Source organism: Lactuca serriola, chromosome 4 (genome assembly GCF_051521515.1).
Source record: "Lactuca serriola cultivar US96UC23 chromosome 4, Lser_US96UC23_V15, whole genome shotgun sequence".
NCBI classification, from domain to species: Eukaryota; Viridiplantae; Streptophyta; class Magnoliopsida; order Asterales; family Asteraceae; genus Lactuca; species Lactuca serriola.
In genome coordinates this window covers 148,369,166-148,393,164 of record NC_136411.1, presented here as the reverse complement: position 1 = coordinate 148,393,164, position 23,999 = coordinate 148,369,166, and the positions used below count along the sequence as shown (strand labels likewise).

Below are 23,999 nucleotides of genomic sequence, written 5' to 3'. Positions count from 1 at the left end.
CCAACCGTGCCTTCATTATCACAGAACAACTCCATTGGTTCTTGAATAGTTGGAACGACTCCAAGATTCCCGATAAAGTTCTTCAGCCAATCTGCTTACTTCGATGCTTCATTCGCTGCAATGTACTCTGATTCACAGGTGGAATTAGCCACCGTGTCTTGCTTGGAACTCTTCCAAGTAACCTCTCCTCCATTCAACAAGAATAGCCAACCACATTGGGCACAAAAATTGTCTCGGTCTGTTTGAAAGTTGGTGTCAGTGAAACCATTCACTCTTAATGTATCACTTCCGCCAAGAACTAGAAACATGTATTTTTTTCTTCGTATATACTTAAGAATATTCTTCATTGCAATCTAATGGGCTTTGCCAGGATTTCCCTGAAATCGACTAACCATGCTCAAAGAATAAGACACATCAGGGTGAGTACATGACATTGCATACATGATCGATCCTACAGTCGAAGCATATGGGACTCAACTTATGTAAACTATCTCTTCATCAGTACGGGGAATTTGAGTCGTACTCAACTTAACAATACTATGAATGGGCAATTTTCCTTTCTTTAAATTCTCCATACTGAAATGCTTCAGTATTTTATCCAAATATGTACTCTGGCTAAGATCAATAAGATGATTCTTTCTGTCCCGATGATTTCTTATTCCAAGAATATAGGCCATTTCCCCTAGATCCTTCATAGCGAAACATTTTCCAAGCAAAGACTTAACTTCTTGCAAAGTTGGAATATCATTTCCTATAAGGAGTATGTCATCAACATACAAGACTAAAAAGGTCACTATACTCCCACTAGCTTTGACATATACGCAAGACTCATCTTCACTTTTATAGAATCCAAACTCTTTGACTTTCTTACGATGCTAATCCTAACGGAGAATCCTTAACCATCTTCGGCGACAAACCTACTAGAAACCTTATGATCATTTCCTGCATGAAGGCCATAAAATACTTGTAGAAGAAGTATTATGCCTTCCTAGGCCACATCGTCGATAAGAAGAACGAGAAGAAGAGGATCGAAGAGCTACCTTAGGTGTGCGATTACCCTAACATATTCCCATAAGAGCTACCAGGACTGTCGCCAGCTCGACAAGTAGAGTTTAGGATTGACCTAATCCCAGGAGTCGCCCCAGTAGCAAAGTCTCCTTATAGATTAGCACCGCCAGAGATGCAAGAGCTCTCTATTCATCTATAAGAACTTCTTAACAAAGGCTTCATTATACCAAGTTTCTCGCCTTGGGGTGTGCCCATCCTATTTGTCAAGAAGAAAGACAGATCTTTCAACTTGTGTGTCGACTATACAGAGTTGAATAAGTTGACTATCAAGAATTGGTATCCACTACCCCGAATAGATGATCTCTTTGATCAACTGCAAGGATCCAGTTACTATTCCAAGATCGAATTAAGATCAGGATATCATCAACTCTGAGTTATGGAAGAGGACATTCCAAATACTGCTTTTAGAACTCGATATGGTCATTATGAGTTCTTAGTCATGCCTTTCGGGTTGACTAATGCCCCAACTATTTTTATGGATCTTATGAATTGAGTATGCCAACCCTACTTGGATAAATTCATGATAGTTTTCATTGACGATATTCTAATCTACTCACGAACCAAGGAAGAGCATCTTGAAATGATCCTAGAGCTATTAAGGAAAGAAAAGTTGTACACAAAATTCTCTAAGTGTGAATTTTGGATAAGAGAAGTACACCCACTAAAGTTTGTCAATTTTTAGGACTAGGCAGCTATTGTCGGAGATTTATAGAAAATTTCTCCCGTATAGCTAAACCCCTCACAACACTAACCCAATAGGAAATGAATTTTGTTTGGGGAGATAAACAAGAAGCAGCTTTCCTAAGGCTGAAGGAAATGTTGTGCAGTGCACCAATACTATCCCTCCCAGAAGGCACTGATGATTTCATCGTATATTGTGATGCTTCACATCAAGGTCTGGGGGCGTATTGATGCAAAGGTGGAAAGTCATAGCCAAAGCCTCACGACAACTAAAGGTGCATGAGAAAGACTACACCACCCATGACCTACAACTAGGAGCTGTAGTTTTTTCCCTAAAAATCTGGTGTCATTACCGTTATGGAACAAAGTGTATCATATACACTGATCACAAGAGTCTACAACACGCCTTCGATCAAAAAGAGATCAACATGAGGCAACGAAGATGGATATAGTTGATAAACGACTATGATTGTCAGATCTGTTACCATCTAGGAAAGGCTAACCTATAATGGCCCAAACCAAACCCAAGGCCCAAAATAGCCCAAACTAACCCTAAGGCCCAAAATGGCCCAAATAGTGATCCAAAGGTCCTTTAGTTAGTACACTAAGCATACCACCTTGTTACGCTTCGCGTACAAGCTCTAACAACAAGGGAAAAAACGGGGATGAACACAGTATGTTGGGTGTACTCATATTTACGCCCTGTGTACTCCCTTGATAGCTAAAATCACATCAAGCACTTAATGCCTTAAGTCTAACCATAAAAATCATAGATCTTAGTCGTGGAAAACGTCTTAAGTGATAAAGTCATCAACTTGATGCCTTTGCATGGCTCAAAGAGGCCCAAAACTCATTTCTAACCTTCTAACTCCATAATATGACCATAAACTATTTCACGGTTGAGTTAAAGTCATCAATATGCTATTTTTATGCATTTGGGACCTCAAAAACATCAAGATCTACTATCCTAAGCTTCTAAAGTAGCTTATAATCACATGAATCAACTCAAAGGGACCAAAATATCCCGAAACCCCTAACTAACTAGATCTAAGAGATGAATCAACAAGGTTGAGACTTTATACCTCCAAGAGGATGATCAAGGTGAATAGATTCTAGACCCACAAGCTTCAAATTAACAAGTGCTTCTCCAAAGGGGTTCTTCTTTCTTCAAGATGTACAAAAAACACAACGAACCACACAAAAGGCTCAATACTCTCTAAAAAGGGGCTAGGGTTTCATGGGAACCGCTTTGGGACGAAGGAGGCTAATGATATAAAAGGTCTTTAGGTTCTAAGGCGCTTAACTAGGGTCCAAACCCTAAATTTTAGGGTTTGCCCTGGCTCGAGTATGCCCTGCATACTTTAGGTATGCCCATCGTACAAGGGGGAAAACCCTATGTCCAAGCTTTGACAAGGTACGCCCTGCGTAATAGGCCACCATGCAAAACAAATAAACACTTAGAATTTTAATAAATTTACCTGGGAACCGGGCGTTACACTAATCAGTGGGCCCAACCTTGGGGTTTGTTTCAACCCAACATACAACCATTGACCTAGCCCTAGGGCCCAACCATGGGGTTTATTGTAACCCAAACATATAATAATAGGCCTAACCTTAGGTTTTCTTTCAACCCAAACATATAATAATAGACCCAGCCTTAGGGTTTCTTTCAACCCAAACATGCAACTATGAGCCTGACTCTGGGGCCTTGGGGTACATTTCAACCCTATCATACATGCAAGAGTAGCCCTGTCGAAAATACCCGATACTCGAATTACCCGCCCGATTTTTTCGGGTATTGGGTAAATCGGGTCGGGTAAATCAGGTATCGGGTAAATTTTTTCGGCTAATCGGGTAGCCCAATTTTTTTTGGGTCGGGTAAAGGGTACATTTTTTGGGTTTCGGGTATACCTGAATTACCCAAATTATTTTAATTTTTTTTGTAGAGCTTGTACTATATAACAGATATTTGATCACGCTTAAACTAACTATCACTATTGTAAAACATGAATCTATTTATTATGACAATATGACACTAACAATATTAAAAGTAATTGTTTATATATTATCATGTTCTTTAAAACTTAATTGTTTTCTATATTATAGCTTTTATTGCAACTAACAAATTCATTATCTTGACGAAACTTCAGAAGATGACAAAACTTATGGCTACAATTATCATAAACATTTTAAACTTTTAAATTAAGATCTTTAAGTATTTGTTTTTTTAATATTTTATTAGATTAGATTAAGTTGTTAAAAAATTACTTGATATCTCAGGTATTATTGACAAAAAATCTCAATGTTCGAAGCTTGAGTAACTTCGTTTATGTCTCGTTTGTTTATATAAACAAAACTAATAAAGCACGACATATTTATTTCATTAAATTTATTTTCAGGTGAAATTCAAATATATATATATATATATATATATATATATATATATATATATATATATTTCGGGTAATACCCGAATTACCCAAACCCGACCCGATACCCAAATTACCCAAACCCAAATTACTCGAATTTAGTTTGGGTAGGGTAACGGGTATTTTTTCTAAAATGAAAAACCCGAATTACCCGAAATCCGAAAAAATTACCCGATCAACACCCCTATGCAAGAGTCACAAAGACAACTATCATCCTACATAACACAAGCCAGTGGGCCTGCATTAGTGCTTTCGACCCACAAGTACAGTGAAAAGACTCACCTCAATCGATAGTTGGGTAAAACACACGCTCGAGTTGCTGTTATCAAAAGCTCCTCACTCTAGACATAACCAAAACAACCCCAGATTAACAATTAAGGAAATTTCTAACTTAACATGTCCAAAAATAACAAGGCTAACCCTTATTTGGGCAAAAGACCATTTTCCCCTTCCAAGTCTTAAACCCCTCACTATTGACCAAAAGTCAAATTTGGTCTAAAAGTCAACGATCAACCCTTTGTTGACCTACGTGTTGTGTACTCTAGCTCTATGTTGGGCGTCGAGCTTCAATCCTGAAAAACGGGCCTCAGTTAGGCTACACAAGGCGTAGCCTAAATTACACATGGTGTATTGCCTCAAGTTCCAATACTCACATTAAGCACTTATTTCATTAAGACCTTTCACTCAAAGCTCAGATCTAGTTCCTAATAGCTCCATAATGGATAAAGTTTCAAACTTTACCCATTACGATGGTCCAAACAACCAAGATCCAGTCTTTAAGTCTCAAAGGGACCACAAATGCATCTTTCTTATCTTAATCCATCAAGTTAAAGTCTCCAACCTTAATATTTGAATCATTATGATGTTTAGATGGATAAATTTTCCAACTTTATCCATAACATGGTCACAAACTTTCAAGATCTAAACTTTATGCACTAAAATGACTAAAAAGTGGCAAATATGACAAATAACTAGATCTATGAAATCCGTGAGCCAGTTAGAAGTTTTTCACTCAGAATGGTTCATGAATGATGTAACCTTGTTGGATCTTTACTTGAACTCTTCCACCATACACTTTGCCACCACCTTGCTCTTCAAGATTCAACCTTCCAATGGAGAAATAAGCTCATAAATGATGCCAAGGCTAAAAAATAAGTGAAATGAGGCTAAGGTTCCTCAAGGAATGATCTTAGGTGATGGAGGCTAGTAATGAGAGGGTTTCCCAAGGCTCAAAAATAAGTGAAATGAGGCTAGGGTTCCTCAAGGAATGATATTAGGTGATGGAGGCTAGTAATGAGAGGGTTTCCCATAAGTTAGAGTTGTTAAGCAGGGCTCAAAACCGAAGATTTAGGGTTTTGATTTGCCCAGATTACGCCGTGCGTAACATAAATTACACCCTGTGTAATTCATTAAAACCCATTACACTCTGTTTTTGGCGTTCTTTATATGAATGGAAAGGTATTGAATATCCCCACAATTCTGTCTAATTACTTTTGACTTAAAACATACGAAACTAAAATACTTAATTCATGAAAGCAGTCTGAAACATCACTTTTCCGATTTTACCCTTTAACTCCAAAACACAAACCAAAGGCTTGGATCACACAATCAATATTATTAACATCCAATAGGGTCTAAACCCTATTCCTTTCAAGGCGAAGGCCTTTACTTGATCAATTTATTTTCTATATTCCCGAAATAAGAAACTTCTCGAAACATGATGTAATAATATCGAGACCATTGAAGATTTTAGTGCGACAATTTTGTTGTCATTATTTTTTCGAGCGGTAGTAGTTCGAGTGGGATTAGATTATATCTTGATATAAAGTTCTTGCTTGTATGTGAACGAGTAAAGGAAAATAATGTTTGTATTGGATACATTAGCACTTATGATATGCTTGTGGATGTGTTGACAAAATGTTTATCGCCCAAAGTTTACCAAAGCTTGTAACAAAGATCATATTTACTAAAGACCTTTTATGATAACATATTCATCGTATGGGAAAATAATGTAATTATAAGTTTCCTCAAATTTATTAGTTGCTTTTGTATACTAATGTACTAGGTTACAACCCGTGGAAACCACGGGTAAAAGATTTATAAAATTTTATTAAACTATTAATATATAAGTTTTGTACTGTCATTTAATATAAACCATTTAACATAAACGAAGATTCAGAGAAAGTACCACAACTAAATTATAACATAAAAGTAAAAAGTTAATGATTTCATGATATCTCAATTAGAATGGATTTATCGAACATGTAACACAGAAGAACATACACAATTTGTTACAAATACACATACAAAAAAATCAACAATGTAATATAATTCGAAAAGAAGAGATAGACCAACCTTTGCAGCTTTGCTGCAGTAAGAACAATTTTCCCATAAATAAAAGTAAGTAAAACTTGGTTGATGAAAAATAGGAGAGTGTGCATGAGGAACACAAATAAAGATCTGTTGGAATTGATATTTCATCTGATTCATCTTAGACGACACCTTTTCATGAACATGTCATACATGTTGACACCTTTCTATCCATCTAATGAAAACATGCAATAATAGTAATATAGTCTTTCAAGATTTTCTAATGAAAGGTGCATCAGGTCATGTAGCTACCTGCCAACTGGTGTTTCTACCTTGTTGGTCTTAATTAATCTAAATGCATCAAGTTCAAAATTATCTATATAACACCACAAAACAGGAACTTTTCATACATTTCATTAATAAAAATACACAAAATAGGACAAAAAGTATTACTTGATGATAGGCTAAAAGAGACACCCAAAATAATAATAATAGATGTAAACTGGACCTTTCAAGTATTCATGAATGAAAGGCCAAAAGAGACAGGAATTACAACTTTGGTCTTACTATCCTTAAAAATAGAAAAATCAACACAATATTAAATCGATTTAAGAACTAATCAATTAAATATCATCAGCCTGTTAAAAAACCTCTCAAGCCCTCATGCATATCAATATAAAAAGATTTAATAAGAATGGAACTTCGATACTATCACTTGAAGATCATACTAACAATTCTTAATAGTATATAATTCTATCGAACACATGGAGTGCAGTAATGAAAACGCTAATAATACCAAGATGTGATTTGATTTTAAGATCTGAGAGTTGATGATATTCTGTTCCAAACAGGCGCATTAACTCAAATTTTAAAATCCAACAATATGGATACATAACCCAAATAAGGTAGTGAAAAAAAATAAAGAATTTTTTATGTTACCTGATAAGAGGCTACTTGTGGAGTGTGTGCATGAAGAAACAACGATGAAAGAGGCTAGGATGCACAATTGTGTGAAATCCATTACGGTCGGAAAAAAAAAGTTTACACATTTTTTTAGCACAGGGAAATAACCAACTTTCAAGGTGTTGCAAAGGTGGGTGACAACCGACTCAAGAAAGAAATTTCATGGAGGCGATGCTAATTTCTTGTACCTCAAAGACGTTTATGCCCTTGATATCACCATCAATTACACTTGATGGTAGGAAGAAAGCAGTGGATGATGGTAGAGACAAAGCGGCAATGTGAGGTCTGTGGGCGGTTCGTTTAGTGTTAAAGAGAAAAGAGGTGAGAAAGAGGTATGATTTCCCGTCTATAAAGAAGCAAAACAAAATATTTTAATTCAATGAAGATGAGTAGGATCTGAGGAGACGGGTATGGAAATGCCGAAATTGGGGATAAATGATAGAGTAATCAAAGATACAGTCATATGCAGGAAAAATAATTTTAAAATTAAAACTAAATTTATTTTAAATAGGTAGAGGGTATATATGTAATTTAACTTTGATATGTAGATATGATAATGAGATTCCACGTGTAAAGAAGGTTTCATTTATTAGATAGGTAGATTAATGCGCTTATTAATCTATATAATCTAATGTTATATGTTTTGGTATAACTTTTCTAAGTATTTTGTATTGATCCCTTAGTACGATTGATGGGGTCTCATCTTGATAATGACACGACTGATTGTATCATTTTCTAATGGATTTAATATGAAACTTGATGGTTATTACTTTAAGATAACATATGAATACTCATCACACATGATCACTCACTCAAGTAGGATAATACTGGAATATTTTACTAATATGTGTTCTAACGACCATTTTGTAACAATTAATTCAGTTACTATATTTACATATTGTGGTAGTAACTATGAAAGTATTGTTGGAAAATTAATTTTGTTAATTTCCAAAAATGGATTTTCTCCATTTTTAGCACAAATTTTGGACTTTAAATATAATCAAAATGAGTTATTGATTATATATTCATGTTCTCCTCCGTGATATCTTCGTTTTGATATATCACACTGTAACACCAAAAATTTTCAAAACAAAATTTTCATTTAAAATCATATAACTCTCATAACACATTTCACAAAAATCTCATTTATTTAATTTACAACTTGCAACTCCATAATTTTTTAATTAAAATCCAGTATCCTCAAAAACATAACTCTTTCACTGGTGTGTACAATCAAGCCGGTGTCTTCCCGCTATCCTGAGAAAAACCTGAAACACATAACACATAACACGGTAAGCACGAAGCTTAGTGAGTTCCCCAAAATACCACACACAACTCATTAGCCACTCGAGGCTATAACACAGTAAGACCCTTCGGTCAATGTGTTTCAGTGGGACCCACCAGCCCCATAACTCGGGTGGACCCTTCGGTCCTAACTCAGTAAGCACAAAATAATACACAGCATAAATCACATAGACGTAATGTAGGATATATCAGTACTCAATATAAACACATAAGACATCTCCGTCACACAAAGATACCACTCATGGTAAGTATAGTGAGAAGACTCACCTTGACAACAAGCAACCATCCTCGCACTCGAATCTCAAACTACGCACCGCCTAACACATAGGGTAATTATCTCAATAACTACTCAATTCTCGACTCTAAGTAAACTAAAAGTTATTCATCCTCTTTCTAACTCTTGAAGTGGGTAAAAGACCATTTTACCCCTCCATGGTCTCCATTACTCATGTTTGACCAAACCCTAAAGTCAACAGAAGTCAACTCGAGTCAACAATCCATGTTTGACCCGACTTGTCGAGTACACCTATGTGACTCGTCAAGTCCACTCGTTTCCTCATAAGTCCCGTGAAGGTCCAGCTTAGCTCGTCGAGTTGACCCCCAACTCGCCGAGTTATCGCATGATTAAGCTCATCAGGACAAACCCTAACCGACTCGCCGAGTCGGCTCATCGACTCGGCGAGTCCATTTAGACTCATTTCTCATTTAGACGATTTCAAGGCAGAAAACCTTCCCAAACTTTAGATCTATGTTCTCAGGGCTTTATTATCACATAAAGTCACGAGCTTTACGTCCATGCATGGCATATGTTGCTCTAAATGCCAATATAACTCTAACAAGGATGATTAACCACAATAACTCTTATATGGTTGAATAAAGCTATAATCTTTGGACTCTCTGGACCTCACAAGGTCTAGATCTGAATTCTAGGCCTCCTAATAGACTCCATGCACTTATTATCCCAACAAAAGGTAGAAAAAACCCTAACTTCCATAGTCATGAGATCCAACTAATAAGATGAGAAAGGTGTAGGCTTCATACCTTCTACAGAAGCTCCACGTGAAGAAATGCTAGATCCCACAACCTCTTCTCGTTCCTTGACTGTTGCTCACTCCTTTCCTTTCAAAAGATTCACCAAAAACACTTGATATTAGTTCAAGCACTCTCTCTTAGCTTCAATGGCCGCTAAGGGTTTCACACAGGAGAGTTGGGCAGCTAGTGAGGTGCAATTGAGGTTATCAGTCTCCTTAAATAGGCCCCAAACTCGGGAATTTAGGGTTTCCTCGCACAACACCAACTCAGCGAGTCGGCACACTGACTCGTCGAGTTAGTTCATTAAACCCACGCGGATAACTCGACTCTACTCGACGAGTTGGACTCACAACTCATCAAGTCGCTCCATAAATTTCAGAATTACTCTTACAATGATATATCTGAAAATCCGGATGTTACAATTCTCCCCCATTTGAATTAGATTTCGCCATCGCTCCTCCACAACACATAGATCGAACCCAAAAACCCGAAAGGTACCATCGAAAGGATCTTATACCACACGGCTATCTTCCTCCAGAAGCACCTAAATCCAAACAGAAACTCCTAAACCCGGAAAAGGACAGACCCTTCTGCTGCTACGTTACCCCTTCTGACTCTTCAGAATCTAGAAACTCTAGTAGCCTATCTCACTGTCGGACCGCCCTCTCAGGATAACACCATGTTATTTGCTCCTCGAATAACAAACCCCGATAACTTACTGCCCCTCTGATTCTCTCGCTGCGACTGATAAAACAAGTCAATGCCCAAAAATTGGCTACCGATCACTCTTACCAGACATACAAGACGATCCAGATCATACTCCAATGAATGAAAGGATCACGTCACCAGGAACCCACCAACTGTACTGCAATCAAAACCCATCTGAACAATGAACTCCCAACACCCTGTCCTCAGACACATGAAAATGATCATGCTTGCTCAGAAGTATCCTTTGACATCTATCAATCATAAGCCCCAACTCCCTTCTCAAATATCCATTTCAACACTGAGCACCAGGTCAACTCCCAACCCAACAGTTGAACCTCCAAAGGTTACGCATTTCATACCCCAAAACGTCTTACGGACTTCCTTCTCACACTAACTGTCTCGGCCCGGTGTGACACACTAGTCATGAAGTTCGCTTTACCCCAAGCGAATACTACAACCCCAACTGAAATCATCTCACCCTCGACCTCCGTCGCCTACTACCCATTAGTTCCATACGTCTCGCGGTCCTTCCCATACAGATTAATTGACCCACTCAGGTCTCAGACATCAGATGACACACAATACCCCTCAAAATGGAACCCATCTGTGAATCCGGAACCTCATCTCACCTACTCAGTACACGGATTGTCCCAAATTCAACTCATTTCCAATCTGATACTTAACCCGTACTCATGATTTGCAAATTCATGCACACACCATCTCTCCAGTTCCTTACGATTACAGTAATCCTTCCTCAACCCGGGATACAACAATCCTCGTCCGACACGGAGACCCCAGTCTCGCCTCTGGTTCGGCAACCAATTTCCAAAAGACTCAAGTGGTAAGGCTACCCAAGCCTAAGAACTCCTTTGTGTCATACTCTGAATATTCAATAGTACAGCTCCCCGCAGAACAATATTCACTCTTATCGACTATTGAGTGTTACGGTTCCCCCCGTAGGCTTACGACACCCCCTCACTAACTAGTGAGTACTACCGCTCCCCACAATATCACAACACTCTCCCACTAACCAGTAAATACTACAGCTCCCCGCAGTATCACAATACTCTCTCCCTGACTAGTGAGTACTATGGCTCCCAACAGTATCACGACACTCTCCCGATGACTAGCAAATACTACGGCTCCCCGTAGTACCACGATACCCTTTCCCACTAACTCATGAATGTTACGGCTCCCCTTAGTCTTACAACACTCTCTCGCTCACTGACTCACCATGGGCTTACTCCATGGTTTCTCCTAATGATCCCAAACGATTATTCCTACCCGGATCCACTCGCTCTCTTATCACCCCATAATCTCATCATCAACACTTCACTACACCGAGTTCACCAAATCATGCTCCGTAGCTCAACCTAGATAGGTGCTTACACCCACCCAGCTTATGCACCCCCACTCCCTGATGTAAATTCTCGAAGGCACGACACTTTTCTCAGCACAGATACACCCTTAGACAGTCCCACTCCGGCGACACTTAACCGATGGGTTCCCCCTGGAAAAAAATCTCTCGGTACTCCACTTGTCATCTCACACTCGAGTCTCAACATGACCAAAAATTAGGACATCATACCCGGGTACTTCGGTACACCCTCACAACATCTCACGATGTCTTGCCTCAACCACTGATCATCCACTTACGCAACTCGAAACCTCGAAATACTCCCATCTCACGAATTGAAACACGGAGGAATCGTCAATGACTGAAAACACGTTGCCAAAAATCCAAAGTTCCATCCTTTATTGATCACCACCCCTACGAAACTACTCATATTGACTCTGAAATTGGTTGGCAAATCAATTGATGCCCCTCCTGGAGTATAGATCACAATCTATCCCTATACCCGCAAATCTCAGCTAGTGTACCCTGAACTCAGCGATCCAACCGCCTCGAACTCAAAATTTGTAAGCCCAAAAAAATCCCTTGACACAATAAATTATGTGACCAACGGCCACCTTCCCTGAATTCACTTGTCCTTTCTTAAACACATACTCATACATCTTCCCGCCTTGCACCTTGCCTCATCCACCAATAACCCAAGTCTCATGTGTCCGCACCGTAGATCTCCATAATTAGTTCTCTACCTGCACTTGAACGAATCGCTGATCCTCCCAATAGAATACCCAATTCTCCCCCACTCAGGGTTCGAACCATCACCAATTGGCATACCAACAATCTACTCTAGACTGTTTTACCTGATACATCACACTTGACTCTTGAAACGTACCACGTAATCATTCAATAATCTTCCCAATGGAAACCAACCAACTCCAAATATCCCGCAACTCAGACCCAAATCTCGGAATCTTCCCAACATGACTTCCTCTAGTCATCTCGAAGCCTCAAATTGACACACCGCCGGATACCCCCAACTGTTTCGAATAAACCTGAATCGCAATCTCAAAATAATACACTATCACACACCTCGCCACTAATTCCTCGACCAGCCTCCCACCGCGAGAATCATCATAAAAGCAAGAGACCTTACTCTCACAGTCGATACACAACGTAGACAACGAGGTCCACCGCCCCAATATGCGTCTCTTAATCACCTGGAACTGCTGCTAAAAGTATGCCTCCCTTAATAAGGCACCTCCTTGTTTTCTTCCATCGTAGTCCTACTAATAACTCTCTCATGGTATGAAAATACAGCGCAACAAACATACTACTCAAATACTCTGGTGAAAAGGTTGCATCCATATGCTACCCCACGGGGTTTACCTCCAAACTCTGAGACCGGGAATTCGTTATCTCCTTCGCTTCTCCAAGAAACGAGGACAATGCAACTCTTGTCACAGAAGGTGATGTCTCATGCACCGGTCGATTGCTCAACTCAGACCGCGATCCACCAATAAGCATCATCTCTACTCATCCCTAAGTCTTGCGACTTCAACTGGCATCTCACCAAAAATATCTTAGAAACTAACTCGATTTCCTTCTCAAGATATGCTCCATTGAAACTCGTTCGACAAGGCCCTCAGGCCCCACACTCTATCACATATGATCTCAGTCTAATCAAACACAACGGGATAACTGGTAAAACCAGAAGCACTAACCGACATGAATCATGGTACTCGAACCATGTGATCACCTCTCAATCTGCTACGAATCATGGTACTCGAACCATGTTATCTCCTCTCAATCTGCTACGAATCATGGTACCTGAACCATGTTATCTCCTCTCAATCTGCTACAAGTCATGGTACCCGAACCGTGTTATCTCCTCTCAATCTGCTACGAATCATGGTACCCGAACCATGTTATCTCCTCTCAATCTGCTACTTAGAACCTCTGGAATTCTCCCTGTTTCGAGTACATGTCCTCTGCTTTTAGTAGTACGGGCCCATACTACCTGCCACATCTATCCATATTTTCCACACGAATCATCCCAGATTTCCTAAGTAGTTGCTCAACCTTCTCGATCACCAATCCCATTAAACCTGGTTGCTCCCCAGCGAGTACTCTCCTATATTAGCGTACTCATATGACTAAGGCCACCCCTAGGCTCTTCCTAGGTTCTCATACTTCTTTGCCATCAGCTGTTGAAGAACTCCTTACAATGCTAGCCATCTACCTCCTGAATATCGTCATATTCACTTAGTAGCTAACTCCCATCATCGAGAGTTCCACAAATCACGAAGCGAGCAACATTCGGGCATTGAATAGTCTCCACCAGCACGTAAAACCACTTTAGGTTACAACTCTATTTGCTTTACTCACACTCTAAAGGTGTCACCGAACTCAAGCAACTCTACCCTAAACGGGTATCTAACTACTCTCTCAATAGGCTCCTCTAATGCTCATCTAGGTATCTCTCCTAGATTACTCCTCTACTCAAAGCTCTATCTCTGAAATATTCATGCTGGATACTCTTACTCCGTACATACTCAAAGCACATCACAGATAGAAAAATTCCTAGGTTAAGGCATCACAAATCATGCAACTCTAGCCCTAAAGTATGAAACACCCAACTTATCTCCTAGCATGCATCACTAATACCTCAATAATAACTCATAACACAAATAAGTAAGGGTATTTTGGGAAATCACCGTTCGGGCTCTGGCTGATTGTACACACTGCTCCTTCTCGTTTTCTCTTAGAAACTCTTGCTTGTTTTAGAAAAATCATTTCTTTTGAAAAAATTTCTCAAATACCCAGTTTGAGTCTAGATATACCCGAAGGTGTATCCGAATCCCTCAAACCAAGGCTCTGATACCAACCTGTAACACTAAAAATTTTCAAAACAAAATTTTCATTTAAAATCACATAATTCTCATAACACATTTCACAAAAATCTCATTTATTTAATTTACAACTCGCAACTCCATAATTGTTTGATTAAAATCCAAGATTCTCAAAAACATAACTCTTTCACTGGTGTGTACAATCAAGTCGGTGCCTTCCCACGATCCTGAGAAAAACCTGAAACACATAACACATAACACGGTAAGCACGAAGCTTAGTGAGTTCCCTAAAATACCACACACGGCTCATTAGCCACTCGAGGCTATAAAACAGTAAGACCATCCGGTCAATGTGTTTCAGTGGGAACCTCCAGTCCCATAACTCGGATGGACCCTCCTGTACTAACTCAGTAAGCACATAATAATACACAACATAAATCACATAGACATAATGTAAGATATCTCAGTACTCAATATAAACACATAAGACATCTCCGTCACACAAAGATACCACTCATGGTAAGTATAGTGAAAAGACTCACCTTGACAGTAAGCAATCATCCTCGCCCTCGAATCTCGAACTAGCCACCGCCTAACATATAGGGTAATTATCTCAATAAATACTCGATTCTCGACTCTAAGTAAACCAAAGGTTATTCTTCCTCTTTCTAACTCTTGAAGTGGGTAAAAAGACCATTTTACCCCTCCATGCTCTCTAATACTCATGTTTGACTAAACCCTAAAGTCAACAGAAGTCAACCCAAGTCAACCGTCCATGTTTGACCCGACTCGCCGAGTGCACCTATATGACTCGTTGAGTCCACTCATTTCCTCAGAAGTCTCGTGAAGGTCCAACTTAGCTCGTCGAGTAGACTCCTAACTCGCCGAGTTATCACATGATCAAGCTCATTGGGTCTCATCGACTCGGTGAGCCCATTCAGACTCATTTCTCATTCAGACGATTTCAAGGCAGAAAACCTTCCCAAACTTTAGATCTACGTTCTTAGGGATCAATTATCACATAAAGTCACGAGCTTTACATCCATGCATGGCATATGTTGCTCTAAATGCCAATATAACTCTAACAAGGATGATTAACCACAATAACTCTTATATGGTTGAATAAAGCTATAATCTTTGGACTCTCTGGACCTCACAAGGTCCAGGTCTGAATTCTAGACTTCCTAATAGACTCCATGCACTTATTGTCCCAACAAAAGGTAGAAAAAGCGCTAACTTCCATAGTCATGAGATCCAACTAATAAGATGAGAAAGGTGTAGGCTTTATACCTTCTACAGAAGCTCCACGTGAAGAAATGCTAGATCCCACAGCTTCTTCTCGTTCCTTTCTTGTTGCTAACTCCTTTCCTTCCAAAAGATTCACCAAAAACACTTGATATTAGTTCAAGCGCTCTCTTTTACCTTTAATGGCCGCTAAGGGTTTCACACAGGAGAGTTGGGCAGCTGGTGAGGCACATTTGAGGTTATAAGTCCCCTTAAATAGGCCCAACCCCAAGAATTTAGGGTTTCCTCGCACAAAACCAACTCGGCGAGTCGGTACACTGACTCGTCGAGTCAGTTCATTAAACCCACACGGATAACTCGACTATACTCGACGAGTTGGACTCACAATTTGTCGAGTCGCTCCATAAATCTCAGAATTACTCTTACAATGATATACCTGAAAATCCGGATGTTACACACACGTCCAAAACGGATTAAAAATGAATGAGAAATTGCTTGTCAAAGTAGGGCAATTGGGAGGGAAAGTAAAGGAGTTCAGTGAGTTTAAAACTCATCCCACATTGGTGGGGGAATGAAAAGAAAATTGGTTTATAACTACAAAGACTAGCTACCTTTGTAAGGCTAGCTTATTAGAACCAAGGCTCTCTCTTGCCCGCGCACGTAAGGGGGGTGCAAATGCGAGCCAAATTAGTTTCGGGCCACTGAACTTGTGTGCGAGCGCACGTCCTGCGGGAAAGAATGCACCACCGGTCGACCAGAAAAGTTCAAGGACTAATTTTTGCAAGACCACAATGCTTATAATCAATTTCCAATATCAACTCCGTTTAGGCAACACTATCCTAACTAGTGTATAAATTAATACAGAGTATTAGGTATTAATATACATTTACTTTTTTATAATTAATACCTCTATTATTATTATCATGTAATAATTTTATATATACATCTTATCACATATAGAACCATATGTAATTTTATATATACATCTTATCACATATAAAACCATATATGGTTCGCACATCATATATACATCTAACATATATTCCAGGCAATAGACATATAATTCATATTTAAACTTTCGACAAAATATTTAATACCTTAAATAAATATTTGTATTAAAATCATGTTCATGAAAGTAACTATGCACTCACCTGACTTAGGTGAATAACATGGGCCGACCTATAGAGGTCTTGAGGGGTCTTGGGCAACCACTCAAATTTTTTGTATTAGTATAAAAAAAAATACTTTTTTATTAATATGCACCTACAAAAAAAGATTATATTATTATTATTATAGTTCATATATTTAATATAAGTTTAAGTGTTTCAGTTGGTCTTACACCCAGGATTAAGGTTCTGGTCAAAAAGAGGCATGGGTTCAAATCCCACTCTTGAAAATTCTATTTTCATTTTTACCCATTCAGTTTTTATTAAAATGTTCACTGAATAGGACCCAAAAATTTTAGTTTAGGCGGGAATTAAGGGCATATGAAAAACTTGTTTTTTTGGTAACATTTGTTCTTCTAATTGATTTTTGTTTTCTGGTTCTATGCTCGTACCAAGCCTTTTCTGTCCATGATCTTCTTGCAAATTTCATATGCTGTTAATGGTTTCTTGTTTAGTTAGTTTTTCTTTCTTGTTATCACTGCTTTGCAGGTGAAAATGATACACATCCACTGCAACGCACATATTCTAGAAGAAGTGGCAAAAGAGGAAACATAGAAAAGTAGTAGGAGCAGAGCATCTTTCTTAGTGGAGGGGTAGTTTTCTCCTTATTTATTTATTTATTTATTTATTGTTAGAATTATGTGGGTATTTAGTGGGGATGCATTTATTCTGGTTTTTCGATCTTCCTGAAGTTAGGCCATAAATGACAGTTTCCATCTTCGTGAAGATCATGCTACTGGGATTAGTATAGTATGTATTGTATTCTATAGTGTGGTTTTTCGATCTTGTGTAAGAAAGGAATTCTAAGCTTTCAATATTGAATGATTTTGCATTTATTAATATCCTCTAGCTGATGCTTGATGTTGAATCACATACCAGTGATTGAACAGAACTTGTACTATATATTTTGGAATGAAATTTACAACGACAACCTTTGCTACATCTATGTGCAACATCCTTTCTACCATTACCTTTGCAATGGCTTGGATGTTTAGGTATATATTCTTCTTGTTCCTGAGGCAATACATGATTATATTAACATTAGTAAACTTTAATCTGTAAATATGTATGAGCCATTTTTGTATCATTTGGACTATAAAAATAACAGACATAAGTAATAGCATTTAACAAGTTTAAACCCATTTGAACCGACTAATGTAAGTTCTAGAACTACTAATTTGTTATTTTTAATATACTCGTACGTTTAAATTTTTTATGTTGATATATTTGATCAGAAAAAAAAATTGTGCCACTACTCTTGTAAATTCCTGCATCCGCTACTGGTGGATGACTTGGTGATTAGGGCAGCGCTTCACCTATCACCTTAGTTTTTCCTTTCAAAAGACCTATAGAATACTAGCAAGTCTAAATCTTATATTCCTCGTGACTATAATAGCAATGGTCTAGATTCATCAACAATCCCAATATGTACATCAAGATCTATCAAGTAAGGAACAACCAAGTAAGATCATATCGGATGTAGGGTCCGTTTGGTATACATAGTATACTGTTTAGAAATCTCACTTTAAACACCTCACTAAATCTAGCCTAAACATAATTTTTGTAAGTAGATCAATCAGTATTATGACTTGGGATCACTGATAAATCTCATTTATAGATTCATAATAACGACACTGAATATAAATATAAGTTACACTTGAAGCATGGTAAGTGCATCTTAACTTACAAGAATTTTAGCGACAACAGGGAAATCGCGCGGGCAGAACTCCGATCTGAAAGCTCTTTCTAGTCGGATTCCTAGATACGTTAGACCCCTGCTAAAACACTCAAAAGCCCTAAAAAAATTGGACTCAAGGCTGGGAAATCGTTTGAGAGAAAAAAAATGAGAGATTGGTGTGAAGAAAATAGGCAAGATTCAACATCTATTTATAGGGAATACAGGGGCGCACGTTGTGTATTTTACTGGGCGGGTCATGCCTATTGATGACGTTGGTGCCCTCTTTGGTTGCTACGTGTCGCTTGCTGGTTCGTCCACATCCACCCTTTCTAGAAGTTGCCATGTGTCAACTTATTGTGGGGCCATGTGTCGCAACCTCGTGGTGCCACGTCACTCGATCGGTGGAAGATTCCGACTCACACTTGGCCACGTGGCACCTCCTGGTGGTGTCACTTCATCATAGCATGTATTTTTCTTGGAATCTTCGAACGATCATAACTTTCGCATACGAGCTCCGTTTTTGACGTTCTTTATATCCCCAGAATCCTCTCAACGAGGTCTACAGATTTCCTTAAGGTCTCAACAGTTAATTCTCACTCTATTTTAAATTTATATTTTAATAGATATTAGACTGTTAAAGTCCGTGTTAAAACCATAACTCTTTTATACAAACTCCATTCTCGACTGTCTCTATATCGACAGGTTCATATTTACGAGATCTTCAACTCTCGAGAGATTGTTTTAACACTCAACTGATTTAAATTTTGGTTTTTGTGTCGCATACTGATATACTAAAACTTTAAAAAATCATAACTTTCTCATACAAAGTCAGATTTAAGCATTCTTTATAAGTACGTTCCCGGTTTGATGATTACTACGACTTTCATTTAGCTTACTTAGGATAATAAGCAACCTATCTTCGATTCGTATTTTACGACGTACTTTGTCGTATAAGGTTGAACGCAAAACTTCGAACAATCATAATTTCTTCATACAAGTCAGATTTAAGCGTCCTATATACCCACATAATCGTCATTACGACTACTACAACTCTCATGAAGACCATTTATCCAAAATAATCTTCTATAAAAAAATGTATATATTTATCGCTCGTAAAACGTACGGTGAATAATTATCTTATTTGAGGATTTTATTTATAATAATTATTACTTATTATAAGTTAATCATCTAGCCCTAACTTACAAACGTTACAATTACTTCCCCCTTAGGATGATTATGTCCCAAAATCATCAGCAAAACAACGTTGGATAATGATCTCGAAAGTCAATTCTCCATCCTAAGCAAGGTTTAACCTCGTACTATGCTCCCACGATACTAAATCATCTTACTATATTGTCTAATACTCGACAAAATATCCTAGGTTCTTTTTTGATGGCTTATCAGACTGTCAACTTAGATTCATCATCAAAACATCAACTATGTTGAGCCAAACTATTCCTTTTCACTGAACAATCCTTTTATCGCTAAGGGTTAAATGACAATGTTTTACGAACTTAAATTATCTGCATTCCCTTTGGGTCTCGACTTTGTCTACTAATACTATTTTCACATTATCACTAGTATTCTCAAGATTATCAAAGAATAATCAAAACCTCTACTTAATTATCCTCTACAGACTAATCCTTCATATGTAATGCCTAGAAAGGTGCACTTTCATCACTTGGTCGATTATACTCCATAAAGTCTCGTAATTCTATATGATCCTTAGCAGCAAGACTACCATTCATCAAAACTGAAGCTCTAGCTGACGATAAACATGAACGAATTCAACCTCTCCACTTTTGACCAAAGCCGAAAGCCCCCATAACATGGTCTAAGTATTCCCTAGATAAACAGAACCCATATGTGGACCAACACGTTGAAAAATATGGTACACATGGGTCATGCATAAAGAAACATATATACTTTACAACATATGCAATATCAAGACGAGTAAATGTCAGATATTGAAGTCTGAAGAGCACTCGTAAAGCTTTTGTATAAAGCCGAGTCAAAGTCGAGCTCACAATTACAACTTTGATGACTTAAAAACAAAATAATGATAGTCGGTAGCTAAAAATGTGGCATGAATCCTTAATTCTTTTTATATACAAATCGACTACATGAAAAATGTCCAAGATTATAAACTAACTTAATAACATTTGGATCAAACTTAAATCCATGATAGAATGTATTTAAAGCTTTCTTAACCTTTTAAGAAAATATAGTTGTTTTTTATGGATTTCAACTGTTTTTTTTTCTATATATTAAATTGCCAATAATAGTCATCATATGTGCCAAAAGAATCCTATGGTGGTTGTAATGAGAGGGAGGGATTATGGGTTCTCTATGTGGACCTTCAATGGGTCCATTTACACGTAATCTTTGAACATGCAAAGGTAAAAACTATAAATAAAGGGGAGAATTTATTCAAATGGTGGGTGACCTAGAAAAGTTGTATCTTTTGTGATCAAATAGTTAAAAAAATATATATATTAAATGTGGTTATTTTGGCGTGTTTAACATCAGGATTTTAAATACTTTGAGAATTTTTTAGTTTTTAGGATATAAAACTCGAATTAAAGAAAAAATGTTGTATAAAAATAAGGTATTAAAGTTTAATCTTTTAGAATAAAAAGTTCATAAAGTAGCTTTAGGCTTTATGTTTTATGTATTCTTTTCATATTTCAAAATTTTACTATTATTTTTATCAAATATTCCCATGTAAATAAAAGTTATATCATATAGTTTCCAACTTTAAATTATTTTTGGCTAAACATACACTGTATCCATGGTCCTACCTAGAAGAATAAAATCTACTCTTTAGGATTTCTTTGCCATTAGTTGGTGAAAATTATTGCTTATACTTATAAATTTTTTCAAAACTTTTCTTGATGTGTATGTGATTTTATATTAATTATCACTAGGAATTTTTACATATATGAATATGAACATGTCAATTTGGGTTGTGATTCTATATGTCATCATAAAAATCTAAATAATAAATCCTAAACCCTAAATATTAAAGTCGATTTAATCTATATATCTGATTGTTTTTCCGTTTTGTTTTTTATATCATTTTTGTAGCTTATTTCTTTCTTTTTCATCATTAAATGGACCTTACATATCTTTTTCGCATCATTAAATGGGACCCAAGTAATACATGACAATCATAATAAAGAATTAATTCGAAGAAAGCCAACATAAAGGACAATATACTACTATATCATGCGTATTGGCCTTGTCCTTTGCATTCATTGCATCATGTGTTCTACTCTACAAAGAAAAGAAGATCCCCCCATGTTGCTCAAAGAACAATCGTGAAATGGCATAACTGAATTTACCTAAATTTTCAATTAGTCAGAGATTGTAGATTGATTCATAAGAATCATTCTTCCAAATGTATTCAAGGTGGAAATCTTGTTAACAGTTTCAATGGAGGAGAAAAATAAATCAATTAAAAACATGAATGAAGAAAAAATTTAAACCAAGAACAGTTTGATTGAAAGATGGAATGAAAAATCAAAAATCTGTTAGGATTTGGGAGAATCTAGAATCAAAGGAGAAGGTGGAGGGAGGGAAGATGTGGTTCTATGACCTGTCGTCGGAGCAACCGTGGGAGATGTCAACGGCGAATTTTCCGACGCCGGTGAACAACTCGAAGACGAGGTGAACCTGCTGGAACGGCTTCTCAGCTTTTTCATTTCTCCTTCGTTGTGCACTTTGTTATCTTCAATTCCGACTTTGATCGAACTTATACTCGCCGGAATTATACAATTGCACAGAAAACCTAGATTTATCACCAGAAAAAGCGTTCAGATCTTAATGAATCGTTACGATTTTACGATCAGATTTAGGAAAAGTTCAATTGATTACCGATTCTGGCGAGTCGATTGATCCAACTAGGGATCGAGTTTCCGGTGAGTCTAACACAAACGTCATTGCAGAAGTGGTTGCAGTTTTTGGTAATGAGATTATATGAAATGCCTTTGTAATCTTCAGCAAGATCTTCCATGATTCTTCTCACTTCTCTCAGATTCTTCTCCGTCCATCCGATCAGAATCTGCTTCCTGAAAGTAAATCCTTCGCATTGTTTCGGTTCTCCCTCGAAGATCCCTGTCGTCGCTTGTTCATGACATCCGAACGCATACTCAACTCCATGAACTAAAACCAGGAAAAAAGTAATTTAGCAAATCATCGTTCGAAGCTATTGGATTCGTGATCGGATAAACATAAACTACTTCGTTAATGTTAATTTCCTATCGAGTTGATTTGAATCAGAGGAAAAGAGTAGTGAAATTCAAACCTTGGACGCCGGAATGATAGACACCGAGACCTAGCCAATAAGCGTAGCCATTCATGGAGGTGAGATCATATACATTGAGGTATACCGGCACCGATCCTTGTTTCCGGCACTTTATCGAGTTTCCTCTGCACAGCATTTCTCAGTTGAGAGTGATGAAAGCTTAGTATATTTGATCGGGAATCAATTAACAGCTGCTGGTTTGAAAATCTGAAAACATTGGATAGAAATTGCTGAAATTCATATATCGGAGAGAAAAAGAATCGATGAAGGTGAGGGTGAGGTTGGTGTCACCGGCGGCATATAAGTATCGCATCATCCGCTTTCTGGCGGGCCACCACCACCACTGCTGTTTGTATTTCCGATTTGTGGAGGCAGTTAAGTGAATTAAGTCGCATTATTTAACATTAAAATTGTAGGTGTTAAAAGTAGGGAATTGAGTTGCGAACGACTGAAAGCGTGTTAATATAGAAGAGGGCGAATTTACCCACTAATATGCTCTAGGTTTGACGTAAAAGTAATTGTATTATTTCAAATTAAAATATAAATCTTAGTATTCTATATGAGTAGGAGTAGGAACAAAGGGGAAAAAATGTACAAGGATATTTAATTTTTCTTAGGAAAATATATGTGAACATCTTCTTTTATCTATCTTGTTTGTTTATACAAAATTAGGATTCGTAAATACCGTATAAATTTTGATCATTAGTCGTTTAAACGTGTTAAAATAATACTTTGAGTGCGGGAAGTTAGATATTGATTAAATTAAACTATGTAATGACTCTCTCTCTCTCTCTCTCTCTCTCTCTCTCTCTCTCTCTATATATATATATATATATATATATATATATATATATATATATATATATATATATATATGAAAAACGATCAACTAGTCCGGAATGATTTAT

At 37.5% G+C, this 23,999-nt stretch overlaps 1 protein-coding gene across 6 annotated transcripts; it reads right to left on the bottom strand.

Moving 5' to 3' along the window:
- Positions 1 to 8,532: 8,532 nt before the first annotated feature.
- LOC145102728 (deSI-like protein At4g17486) lies at positions 8,533 to 23,521 on the bottom strand. 6 transcript variants are annotated; one of them, XM_079040192.1, is made up of 5 exons: positions 23,092 to 23,519; positions 22,662 to 22,949; positions 22,384 to 22,575; positions 18,079 to 18,121; positions 8,533 to 8,719 (listed from the first exon to the last, which is right to left on the bottom strand). In XM_079040192.1, the coding sequence occupies exons 1-4, from the start codon at positions 23,225 to 23,227 to the stop codon at positions 18,099 to 18,101; spliced, it is 639 nt and encodes a 212-aa protein (XP_078896318.1). In that variant the 5' UTR covers positions 23,228 to 23,519; the 3' UTR covers positions 8,533 to 8,719; positions 18,079 to 18,098. The 6 variants fall into 6 exon arrangements, with proteins under 6 accessions (XP_078896318.1, XP_078896316.1, XP_078896317.1 ...); XM_079040190.1 differs by lacking the exon at positions 18,079 to 18,121; XM_079040191.1 differs by lacking the exons at positions 8,533 to 8,719; positions 18,079 to 18,121 and adding an exon at positions 14,748 to 14,934.
- Between the last annotated feature and the right edge of the window lie 478 nt (positions 23,522 to 23,999).